At 38.8% G+C, this 12,500-nt stretch overlaps 4 protein-coding genes across 4 annotated transcripts in view; 2 read left to right on the top strand and 2 right to left on the bottom strand.

The window, feature by feature from the left end:
- LOC137970036 (large ribosomal subunit protein bL12m-like) overlaps positions 1-1,219 on the top strand; it is a 5,136-nt gene extending 3,917 nt beyond the window's left edge. Inside the window, exon 5 of the mRNA XM_068816490.1 lies at positions 598-1,219. Within this exon, the coding sequence (XP_068672591.1) occupies positions 598-717 (120 nt within the window). The 3' untranslated portion in view covers positions 718-1,219. The remainder of the gene's footprint in view (positions 1-597) is intronic.
- A 1,151-nt stretch (positions 1,220-2,370) lies between these two features.
- Positions 2,371-5,485, bottom strand: LOC137970035 (HUWE1-associated protein modifying stress responses-like). The gene is made up of 3 exons (XM_068816489.1): positions 5,152-5,485; positions 4,944-5,027; positions 2,371-3,086 (listed from the first exon to the last, which is right to left on the bottom strand). The coding sequence occupies exons 1-3, from the start codon at positions 5,348-5,350 to the stop codon at positions 2,608-2,610; spliced, it is 762 nt and encodes a 253-aa protein (XP_068672590.1). The 5' UTR covers positions 5,351-5,485; the 3' UTR covers positions 2,371-2,607.
- Positions 5,379-7,661, top strand: LOC137970031 (trimethyllysine dioxygenase, mitochondrial-like). Its single transcript, XM_068816485.1, has one exon. It carries the CDS (start codon positions 5,483-5,485, stop codon positions 6,920-6,922), a length of 1,440 nt encoding a protein of 479 aa, XP_068672586.1. The 5' UTR covers positions 5,379-5,482; the 3' UTR covers positions 6,923-7,661.
- A 3,526-nt stretch (positions 7,662-11,187) lies between these two features.
- LOC137970032 (pre-mRNA splicing regulator USH1G-like) overlaps positions 11,188-12,500 on the bottom strand; it is a 2,954-nt gene continuing 1,641 nt past the window's right edge. Inside the window, exon 2 of the mRNA XM_068816486.1 lies at positions 11,188-12,500. This exon is cut by the window's right edge and continues 54 nt beyond it. Within this exon, the coding sequence (XP_068672587.1) occupies positions 11,339-12,500 (1,162 nt within the window). The 3' untranslated portion in view covers positions 11,188-11,338.

Genomic DNA, 12,500 nt, shown 5'->3' with positions numbered 1-12,500 from the left:
AAAATCATTGATTTCTGAAGAGTTGATGAGAAGACCTAGTGCAACATGGGTTATGTTGAACCTTTACGTAGGAGTGGCCGTCTCATCATATCTGAGTGGAAATTGAGATATCCAATGTAGGACATGGTTACATGAGAAAATGTACCATCTTGATCCATGTCATTACAAGAGCCAAGTTTGAATGAAAATTGCTATTTCCATTTACATTCTAATAGAACACTAACAACATCATCTCTTTCCTACTTTGGGTAATTTCAATGATGCTAACACAGTTTTTCCCCACTTTGAAAGACCTTCCAACGTTAGCTTCAGTTTTACAATACAGGCAACTACAAATTCTGAGACTACGATATTTGCTTCCTGTAACTTCTTTCTGTAGAGAGGAGGGTGCTGGTGATGGGGGGGATATTTCAAACCCTCTTCAAAATTAATACTGTCAACTTGGTATAGTTTTTGACAAATTAATTTTTCACTGCATAAACTGGCTTGGTTACATGAATCTCAACAATTGAAATTCCTTTGAGGCTTTCAACTGAACTAATTAGAAATGTTTGTTTTGTAACCGCTCATTTTAGTTTATGCATAACTTCTTTGCAGGCGAAAAAGTTTGTTGAAGAGCTACCACAAAATGTCAAAGAGAAAGCAAGCAAAGAAGAAGTTGAGGAAATAAAAAAGGTTTTGGAGGCAGTTGGAGGAACTGTAGAAATTGAAGTCTAAGACATTTTTTAAACGTATTTTGTCCTTGCATTTACTCATTTGTGCAAGCTTGGTACAATTAAGATAACAGAAATTTATCACAGGATGACTTGGAATGACAACCAAGTACCCAGAATACTGGAAGAGAGGATAATCAAAAAGCTAGTTATCCCAGTTCCAGTGGAAGTACCCTTCTAACTTTGTGATTCTTCAAATTGGATAGCCTCAAGAAAAATCTGCCACTTAAACGTCTTCCTTTCTAATTTGGGAGTCAGGGTGGCTTAATGGTTATCAACCGTGCCTCTCACCTCTGCGACCTGAGTTCAACTCTGGCCTCGAGGTCGTATGTGGGCTGAGTTTCAGTCGATCTCAATCTGACTCTGAGGGTTTTTCTCCGGGTACTCCCGTTTTCCTCCCACGTGAAAATCAACCCTCAGTTAATGAGATCCGGGCGGACACCCTCAAGAGCTCTGGTTTCTCTCCCTTTCATTGTATTAAAATGAATAAAGTTTCGTTTCGTTTCCTTTCTAATCTCCCTTCAATGGCTGTTTTGTTTTTATTAACCATTTAAGTCTTGAGCCGCCCCACCCCAATTGACGAGTAAAGTCGTTTGGCATTAGAGTAAAATCCATAAGTGGTAATAGACCCTTCTCCAAAATGGCGGCAACGGATTTGAATCAGTTTAAATTAAACTGAATGAAAAACTGATACCAGAAATAGAAAGAGCACCTTTAATTTAGTAACCCTGCAAAGTTTCAGCATATTAGGCATCATATCAGCTGAGCTAAGTCACAATTTGACAAATTAACAGAGGTTCGTATGACTGGGGGTATATGCCATATCGCCACAATCATACAAACGTCTGTAAGTTTTTCATTTTCCAACTTACATTTTTTCAGCTGATATTACACCTGATGAGCCAAAACTTTGCAGGGTTACTAAAGTGAAAGTGGTCTTTCTACTTCTGGTATTAGTTTTTAATATTGACTCATTTGAATTTTCGGCCGCAATTTTGGAGAAGGGTCTATTGGGAGTTAAAGGGTTATCATAGTTAAAACATCCACTTTCTGTGCTTTACTCGCCCATTGATTCCACATAGACCAATCATATTAGCTTTTTAGAAGTTTCTTTTTCATTGAATTAGGACAACCTACTTAGGAGAAAAATGACAAGTCATGAATGATCCATCTGAAGAAAACAGTCCAGTTTTGGTTCTCTTATTCCTTTGGAATACCCCAGTTTCAGGCATGTGGCACTTGAAACACAAGTTAATCCACGTTAACAAAATAGAATCCAGTCACCTAAAATTTTCAGAATCGGCCCCGCTGATTGTTAAATGACCAATAATAACAGCAACGTACAGGAGTTGGTGGCAAATTTCAAAATCACAAACTACAGCTTCTATTGCTGTTTGTGATTCACTTTACTGATTGGTTCCCTTTTAACTATTTCATGTGTTCACAGTGTTACTGCTAATCAGGTTTTTACAACTTTCATGAAGAACATCCAAGTGGAGAAACTGCCATCTTTCTAATTAAACTGTTTTGATGCCATTTAGTGTCAGTTCCAAGCAGGGAAGGGTTTCATGATATTCTTGATCTCAGTGACGTATGGTGTAATGAAAACACCTAGTAAACTTCTCTTTACAAAATGTGACAATAAAGAACAAAAGCATCTTGCAAACAAAACATCATTATTGGCTCTTTTTGTCCCTACTTTAAAATCGTTTTATCTGATATAATAGAGTACAATTTGAAATAAATCAACTAATTACATGACTATTTCCTCTTTGGATAAATCCTTGTTTTATCACAAAATTCACTGTCAAACAGAAAGTCCCTTTTTCTTTATCACTGCGGCCTTCCATCCTTTGCATAACCATGAATTTTTCAAATTTGTGTATCGATCTCTTCAAAAATAGCGATTGCGTTTATGCGACGGCGACTCCATAATAATGTCTGTTGAACATGCTGGCCGCTTTCTTCCTTCTCTTGATTCTGTATCGGAAATATTGGCCTCCGCGTGGTTTCTGCGACGAGGACCATAAGAACCTAGACCTCCACCAGTGGCAAAGAAAGCACTTGTGTTGATTTCAGGTAGTGCAGCAAGGGCATTGAATGGCGTCCCATAACACTGCACACCTGTATCAACACTGTCCGAGTCCATTCCAGGCGGTAATAGCATCGAATTTGATCCTACAGTAGTTGTCGAAGCATGTCTCACTTCATGAGTTCGTCTAGGCGGAGAACGACCTGCCAAATATGACAAAAGGTCTTCACGAAGAATTATTTTCTTCCTTTTCTTTGCCCAAGAAAGTACATCTCTATTACGCTTCTGGTAGCCAGATTGGAGACCCTGATCCAATCCACGCTTGTAAGAATCAGCACCATCTGAAAGCAAAAACTCATTATTATACATTGGAGTCATTACCTCAATTTTGATTGGTTTCAAGCATGCAGCTAATAGGCCATTTCCGAGTTCATGTCTGCCTCCTGTTCAAAGCGAGTCTAAGAGTGAAGTTTTTCTTAAGAAAATTAGTTTTCATTCACATTTAAAGTAGAACTAATTACCACCACAAAAACTTTGCACTTAGACTCTCTTTGAACAGGAGGCAGACATGAACTCGGAAATGGTCTATTCATGGCTGTAGGCAGTGCGGCCCATTGGTTAGGCTGCTTGCCTGCTTGCCTTTTTCCCCTTAATTGAAGTAATTAAAGTGGTACTATGAGAAAAAAAATCACTTCCCTCTTTCCTTCAGATTTTGAAAGTGTGTTTGCGTAACTCCTGAATGGCAAAATTTAGAGCTTTGATTTTTATCCACAGACTGTTTGCATTGAGATTTGGATTTCACGGTCCCCCATTAGTCATGTTCAAAACTGACTGATTAGACCTCAGAGGGTTGGATCTAGGAAAAAGTGACGTCATTTACTCACTAGCTTAAAATTTCAGTGTGTGAACGCACTCTTATTCTATATGCAAAACAAGAACGCCCGAAATTCCCGCGTACACACACATTGCACTCTTAAACTACTGAGGGGACTTTGACGTCCTTTTCTCCTCAATCGAGATCTCTCAAGATTCCAAAGTTGGCAATGAGATCTCTCAAGATTCCAAAGTTGGCAATGGTGGACAATTAAATAGGAAAATTTCTGTTAAAACAAACAGGTATCTTTTTTTCAAAACAAGGCTTAAAACTCGGGTCACTTACATGTAGCGTTGAGTTAACATAGTTTTGAAGTCCAAAGGAAAAGAATTGATTTTTTGGTCATAGTACCACTTTAAAGACAAATACTTTCAAACGTAAGATTAAAATTCATTTTGACAATGACAATACTTGGTTACTCTACTCAAACCAGTTGCAGACTTTTACAGAAACCCCTCAGACCTTGGTTCACCTAACCTGCTATGTTAACCCGTTCATTCCTTGGGGGCAGCAGGATGCCCAATTGACGAGAAAATCTGTCAGGTCTCACTCCCGTAAGTTAATCGGTTTAACACATTATCCCAAAATAACGATAACCAGATTTTCTTTATCACTTCTAGTGTAAGATCTTTTCATCAAAATTTTGCAAGAACACAATATTAGAGCTTTTGTATTCTGCTGGAACTAAGCATGCCTACCAAGGGATTGAAAACCTACATTTTCCCACAAATATTTATCCTTATTCTAGAGCAAAGCAAGTAGAATGCACCTTTTTGGGTAAAATACCAGCCCTAAAGCAATACCTTTCAGAAAATATTTCCCCAAAATCAGACGCAAGAACCCGCATTTTCTCAGTTTTTACATTGTTAGCATTCAGATTGCCACAAGTAATGTACTTTAAGTCACAAAAAGCGAAAAAAGGCCCTCAAATCGAGAGTGATGGGAAACAAATTGGCAATTCCCATTTTCGCTTGGTGAACAACATCTTCTAAAGCTATTTGGGAATACTGATTATCGACAATACTTAATTAACGTATTAGAAACCCAATACAATCCTGCTGAAATACACAAGGAAAAACTTCATCAGCAGAGAAAATGTTTCGGTGAAAAACAAAGTGCAGTATTTCTGGCCACCTTGAGTATTTGTGGGTAAAGAAAACAATCATTTCTTACATAAAATATCTCGACTCCTCACGAAAGTACTCGACAAAACTTCCAGCATACTAAGGTTAAATTGCCGTGCGACTGCCTGATATCGACTATGCAATCCAAATGGGCAAGCATTTTCTAACTTATAACCCATATTAATAAAAAATCACTTCACCTTTATAAAGAAGGGTTATCGTATTTGCAGTGTCTTGAAAAGGGCTCCACAATCGGTCACATGATGGATTGCGATTGTGTCGTTCTGAAAGAAAGACAAGCACGTTCTCAGAGGGATTGAGTTAACTTTGTCGTTTACGGGAACGACTGTCGAGCTCGAGCTTGAAATACATCCAGAAAAGCTTTAAAAAGAAAGAAAAAACACCAACCCTTGTACAATTGCGCACAAGCGGTTGCCGCATTCTGAAACAGATTTCTTAAACGCTGCAATGCTTGTTCTTTTTCAATCTCCAATCTCTCTTCGACATCTTCTTGAGTCTCAAGCTGTTCAATGCATTGCTTTTCCCAGTTGGAGAAGCCCCGAGCTTCGTTCCCTCCTTCGAAGTCTTCCCTATCTCTTCCTTCCATTACTATCTACGAAAAGGACGCTTTCACAAGGTTGATAAACGAGTAAGACACTAGTAAAAGGGCACATTAAACAGCCAACTACACCGCCTCGAACTCTACCATGTTTTCGTCTTCAAATGACGAACTAAACGGATGGAGAGGTTACTAAGGACGAATTCCAAGCATGCGCACAAGTGTTTTCCTCAATCCCGGCCCGAATTGAACATTTTGTCCTTTATTTTTATCTCTAGATTTTTAACCCCCTTTCAAGGTACTTCCAGAATGGTTTATTTAAGGAGTTTGATTGACAACTATCCAAAATCAGCAACGTACAGCAATCTAAAACATAAACTTTGGTCTACATCGACTCGCCTCAAGCTTGCGCAGATTCTCTCGTTATCAAAGTCATCTGCAGCATCAAGAAACGTGATCTCGTCGTTTTCTACCGACAAAAAATCTGTTTGCGTGAGTTGGACGGATGGAACCAGTACTAAATTTCATAACATATGGTTGAGGGACCATTGTCGCTGTGGTGAGTGTTACAATTCCACAACATATCAGAAGGAATTTAATATTTTGGATGTACCTCTGGACATTGAACCTGTCGATGTTGCTGTGGATACGGATAACTTCTTGTCAGTCACATGGGCTGATAACCACAAGACACGTTTTGACGGAGAATGGCTGAAACATCACAGCTATGGAGGATCGGGTCCAGCAGGCGTGACAAGACGGCTACAGGAGAAACAGAAACCTTTTAATTTTCTTTGGGACAAGAAAGCCATTGAATCGAAATTACCCTGTCCTTTTGTATTTGATAAGGTTATTTCCGATCAAGAGGAGCTAAATGCACTCTTCAGACGCATTGTCAAATATGGCTTTGGGTTGGTTGAAGAAACACCTGCAACAGTAGATGCCATTGAGCAGATAGCCATCAGGCTGGGGGGTTTTGTTAAAGAAACACATTATGGTAAAATGTGGGAGTTTTCGAACGAGGTTTTGGAACATGCTGACACTGCATACACATCCAGTTATCTTCGCGGACACACAGACACCACCTATTTTTCACATCCAGTTGGTCTTCAGATGCTTCATTGTGCTGGACATGAAGGAGCAGGTGGCTTGAACTTGCTCATTGATGGCTTTTTTGCAGCCGAAAAGCTGCGTCAAGTTGACAAAGAATCATTTGATTTCCTTACATCAACAACCATCTCTTTTGAATACAAATCTGAAGATCTTCTTTTGAAAGCGCAGGGACCAATTATTGAACTTGATCCATTTGACGGCACATTTTCTCAGATTAGGTTTAACACATACGACATGTCCCCGCTGGATTACTTAGAGTATCAAGATGTCGAGCAATTCTACAAAGCACTTAGAGCATTTGATGCAATAACTAATGACCCTGAGAATCAGCTTTGGTTTAAGTTGGTCCCAGGTTTGTTGCTTATTATGGGTAACTGGAGGGTGCTCCATGGAAGGTCAGGATTTACTGGTAAACGCATGATGCAAGGATGTTATGTCAATGGAGATGACTTCTTTGGGAAGTATAGAGCAACAGCTCTTTCTCGTTATGACCTGATTCATAGGTGAACAAAGATTTTACCAACATTTAAAATAATTATAATAATAATAATAATAATAATAATAATAATAATAATAAGGACCTACTATTTGGAAGTAGGTGAGGTGAATCATTTTACTGAAGAACCTCTAAAAAGATATCACAATGGTATCCAAGCTGTGAACTAAACGAAAACTCCATTTCATTTTCCAGAGACGGAATCGATCTTCCTGGCTATGTTCGGAAATATGATTGATGGATCCCAAAATGGCTTGTGTTTTTAAATGCGATAAGTTGCTGCTGCTCATTTTTTAAACATAACATAATACATGTTAATAACTCCCAAGAGTGACTGATATATATTTTCTCCTTGCAAGATCAGTACATTGTCAAGCAGACAGGAGATGAGAATAAAGAAATTTGAAATATATTATGGTGGGAGTGAAAGGGCCAAATACGTACGTCATATCACCATCACATCCTCATTGTCGTTGTCGTAATCACTACAAAATCTACAAAATCTGTGTTCATATTAAATATACCTTACATTAAATGTTCATTCTCTATATAACCCTTTAGCCTCTGAGGAGTTTCCCATTGGCAAGAAAAAGTCATCTGGTGTTAGACAGAGTGTCATTTTTAGAAGGGAAAGGGTTCACGTTATTAAGTTATATGTTGTGAAAATTTGGACATTATTTTACTGAGTATGTATCAACGTGGTGTAATAATTCTGTGAACAAATAAAACAGTACAGCATTTCTAAAGAAATATGACTGAGCAACTTATATCTGTATCATTCAATCTGAAACCCTATAGCAGTAAGAATGTAAAGATGTGTATTGAGCATTACAGAGTTTTGAGCCACTGAGTGCTCTCTGTACTCGTCTCTTACACTAATGCGCCAAGGTATCATATTAAAAATATCGGTTTTGAAAAGGGTCCATGGTATAGTAGTTTGGGGTTGGATTTATCTTGTATATGGAATTTTTTTGAAAAGACAAAGGCAGCACAGCAGAGAGTTTTGGGTGCTTGCCTTAAGATACAGAGATCACCAAGTTGAGACTCATTCTCAGCACTATGTGAAGTTGTTCCTTTTTTTCCCTGGTTCAATTTATCAACTACACTTGTAAATAGCCGACTGGTTTCCCTTTGGGGCAGTTGGGAATATTCATAAAAGCTGATCTGTGCTGTTGTATTATTAATTTTGTTTCATAGGCCCTGCAAAGCCCCTGTGGGGGATTGGTCCATTAAATAACTAGGTATCCTTTGTTGTTGATAGAAAGTCAGGAAAACAAACTTTCAGCTAAAACTCAATCCCTGTTCACTTTAAATGACGTCACCTTCAGTCGGGGGAAGAAGCTACATTGTTCCTTTTACCACTCCCCACGACTCCCACAACCAACTAATTGTGCATGATGATATCCCATACTTGGGGAAGATAAATGGGCTCTCTTACACCCTTCCATCTAAGACACAGGTAAATATAAACAACAACAAATGTCAGGTGTTGGGGAAATTTTGGGGCTTAGTTGTGCATCAGGGGAGCAGGGACTTTCTATCTTGTGTTTTTGGACCCCCATTAATTTTTCAAATTAGCTAAGGTGAAAGGAGTGCTTGATAGAGAATTGCACTTTCACTAAAAACAAATAACTTTTCTTTATGTTTTGTTTCAGGACTTCAGCGGGGTTTGAACCTATGACTGCGAAGATCATAGCTTCACTTGATTTCATAACCGCAGTTCATATATGATTCATTTCACATACCATTTCATCATTCATCATTTCATTCCTCATGGGACCATTAGAACCCACAAATGACCAGCTCCCAACGTCAGTGGCTTCATAGCTCAGTTGGTTAGAGCACCAGAATCGCGAGGTCACAGGTTCAAACCCCGCTGAAGTCCTGAAATTTTCAGGCTTCTTTACGCAATTGTAAAAATTGCGTTCATAAAGTTCTGCGAAGATCATAGCTTCACTTGATTTCATATCCGCAGTTCATATGATTCAATTCATATACCATTTCATCAATAATAATAATAATAATTATTATTATTATTATTATTATTATTATTATTACAAGTTCTCAATAATGAACTTGTAAGACACTGGTGGCCCAACGCCATTTGAATAACATTAAAATATTCAAATAATAATTTTTGTAACAAAAACACCATCACTTGTACATGCAGCATTCCTGATCAGTTTTTTTTTCAAGGGAGAACCAAAAGAATATTTTGTGTTGAGTCGTGCAAAGAACAATATTACAAAACTCTGGCAAGTGTACGAAAATACAGCAGTAACAACATTCTTGTATCCAATTTTATTTTGCAGTTTATTCAATGAACATACCTTGGCCATGGTGTTATTGCAAAATGACAATCACCTGTACCAAGGGTGCTTTCCATTTCTCAGAACTGACCGACCAAACCAGGCATTTGGAAGGACTAACCCTACAATGCCTTCAAATTAACACTCTTTGAGGATGATGTACTCTCTTCCAGAAGAATGCAAGAGATTACCATGCAAGTGTTCCTTCAAATTGTTGCATTTTCTTTGCAAACTGACGGGTCTGGCCAGCCAGTTCTGACAAAAGGACAGCTAGTGCCCCTAGTTAATTCAGTATATGGGGTCTTTTAGCCCAAAGTCGTTACTCACTGATTATTTTTTTCAGAAATTATTATTCTCTGGATCACCAACTCAGTGAATACAATTCTCCCGATTTAGTATCGGGGGTTGTCGTTTCCTTTTGAAAACAAAAAAGATTGTTTTGCAACAATGTTGTTCGTAAAACTCTTTGCCAAAGAAGTAAGCACATTATTCACTGTCAGAACAATGTTCAAGTAAAACATTAATAATTATTGTAAATTATTATTTTGTTGACAAATAACATAATTCTGGCTTCTATCCTTTTCCTAAAGGCTTCCTGTTTTTGATTAAGACATTTAACTTCACATACGGTACCAGTAATATCCAGAGACTGATTCAAAACCCTCATGGTCCTCTTTGCCTCGATGCTCAAATGAAATAACTTTATTTGTGGTTGTAAATTTAAAAACCAGGAGTGCTTACCATTTACCCAAAAAATCCGGAAATTTCGGTTTTAAGTCAAATGGAAAGGCAATATTCCGGAAAATCTTTTCGGAAATTGTAGACAACCTCCAGAGGTAGTCTTCTTTTTTCTTTCGGAATGGAATTCGGGAAATGCCCTTATCATTTGTGAGTGAATAGTTCTGTTTCCAGGCCCTTTCTCACAAGATCGACTATATATGCGGGATGGAATGCAGAGTAGTAAAATGATAAGCGCCAATCTCATCCGCTTGGTCATTAAATTCGGAAAATCGCTTACTTTTATGCAACGATCATTCCATCTGGATTATTTGGCTAAATGGTAAGTGGAGTACATTTATGCCAGCACAAGAACTTTCAAAACATCACAAGTAACCATAATTCACAAAATGCACAATCAAATTCCTATGGTTTTTTTGTTTATTATATACTCGTAAGTTAATATAAAATTCCATAACAACTTCTGTATTGTACGCTCTCTCATGTCTATTAAACAATTTAACCTATTTATGCATTTGATATTCTGATGAGTTTACAATAAACCCTGCATAGATCATTAACCAGTGGATAATTACTGCTTTTTAAACAGTTTGAGTCATGGACTAGTTGGTGATTTTCCAATGAACAAGTACCCACCTCCCCCCCCCCCCCCCCCCACGTGCTGGTTTATTTGGTGTAATATAAGCCACTATCTGTCAGTTTCAATCTCTGCAAAGATTTCAGTATTTGCACTGCGTCTCATAAAGTCTCCGCTTACGAGCCAGAAGGCTCATCAGGCCGGCGCTTATCTCCGGTTTCTGTAGCATGAAGCGACTAGGAGTATTTGTACTCCCCCCTGGATGGGATGCTAGTCCATCGCAGGGTTACCCCCAGCATTACGCCGGTACCCATTTATACACCTGGGTGGAGAGAGGCACCGTGAGAGTAAAGTGTCTTGCCCAAGAACACAACACAATGTCCCCTGCCAGGCCCCGAACCCGGACCACTCGATCCGGAGTCGATCGAGTCCAATGAACAAGTACCCACCTCCCCCCCCCCCCCCCCACGTGCTGGTTTATTTGGTGTAATATAAGTCACTATCTGTCAGTTTCAATCTCTGCAAAGATTTCAGTATTTGCACTGCGTCTCATAACTGTGATATATATACACACTCTAAACAGACATATCTAGTTAAGAGGTGAGTAAGAAAATCCACGCCAACATTTAACGCTTATAGTATATTTTATACTCTGGATAGTGACTTATCCAAAGGATAAAGTTATTCGCCCTTTGAACAAGTGGGGCCTGGTGTCAGCATGTATGACCCAAAATTCTTCAAAGAATTTCAAAATGAGCAAGTAAAATGTCGAAGATAATGATGTTGTCGTTCAATGATTCAATCTATATTTTTGAGTCTGTCATCGGTCCCGGATGATTTATATCTATTGTTCTTTTCTTAACAGCATCCAGTAATTTTCTTCTTGGGCCAAGGGGAAGCCCAATGTCTCTCAAGTCAGTATCAGTACACAATATCAAAGTACTCAAGTCGATGCTTTCATTAACCAAATAAGGTGTAAACTGTTCCAAATTGAGAGAAGCCATAAAAGTGACCAGTGATTTGGTCTCTGTGTTTTCTGCTCCCATGTCTGACTGCAGGGAGAAAGAATCTTCTAGGTCAATGGATTTCAAACTGTGAATGTCATTGAGTGAGGAGCTCAGATTACTCTTTTGACTGCTGTGACTTGTCCGACTAGCAACACTGCCATTTGTCATCTTGGCAGAATCTTTCAATTCATAATGTACATGAGTTGTGATATTTCCCTTGTTGTCGTACTTTTTTACCACATGTCCATAGGCCAGGTCTGATTCGTCAGCTTCATATGAATCGACAGAACCTGGTACTGGACTCTCTAATCGACCCTCGACCACCCTGGACTCCAGTTGATCTAAAAGCAAAGAAGATCTTGTGGACATGTCCTCAAACACGCCAGAATCATTCAATGACCTCTGGCCAAGCATTTTTGGTTCGTTGTTTGCACTGCTATGCAAAGAGTTGAATTTGGACCGTAGGACACCAGTTGGTCGTATGCTTCGGAGTGTTTCCAATGAGTTTGACTTCACACTCTTCCTGTCAGACATGTCGTTTGACATATCTGATCCACTGCTAGTTAATTCTGAGAATGGCTTGCCAGTGTGGTGTTGATCCAACAACCTTGCACCACTCCCATTCCAAGTACTCTTCTGTCCATTAATTTCAGATTGACTTCTCTGCCTTGTTTCCTGTGCAATTCTCTTCTCGTACGCATTTTCTCGAGACTGCATACTCTTTTCTTTCTTTTTGACTCTCTTCATCATATTTTTTTTGGCTTGCTTTCTTTGACGTTCAACATTTTTTTGATTGTGCATCATCTGAATAGCAATAAGACCATCCAAGTGACGGACGCATTCCATACGTCCATGAAGTGCTGCCTCCTCCAATGGGGTTCGGCCTTCATTGTCGATAGCCCAGATGTTGGCACCAAAATTAGTCAGAAAACTCAGACAGTTAAGCTGACCACAGCTC

This window comes from Montipora foliosa, chromosome 9 (genome assembly GCF_036669935.1).
Source record: "Montipora foliosa isolate CH-2021 chromosome 9, ASM3666993v2, whole genome shotgun sequence".
Lineage (NCBI taxonomy): Eukaryota > Metazoa > Cnidaria > Anthozoa > Scleractinia > Acroporidae > Montipora > Montipora foliosa.
Note: the sequence above shows the minus strand (reverse complement) of the source record. Positions and strands in the feature narration are given on the sequence as shown.

What these genes read in the sequence shown, in the direction of transcription:
- LOC137970035 (XM_068816489.1), bottom strand. Translation starts at nt 5,350, where the DNA reads ATGGAAGGAAGAGATAGGGAAGACTTCGAAGGAGGGAACGAAGCTCGG. An exon ending in TTGTGCGCAATTGTACAAGG is followed by an intron (nt 5,028 to 5,151) that starts GTTGGTGTTTTT and finishes TCTTTCTTTCAG; the next exon opens with AACGACACAATCGCAATCCA. An exon ending in GATAACCCTTCTTTATAAAG is followed by an intron (nt 3,087 to 4,943) that starts GTGAAGTGATTT and finishes TTTTGCTTTCAG; the next exon opens with ATGGTGCTGATTCTTACAAG.
- LOC137970031 (XM_068816485.1), top strand. Translation starts at nt 5,483, where the DNA reads ATGGAGAGGTTACTAAGGACGAATTCCAAGCATGCGCACAAGTGTTTT.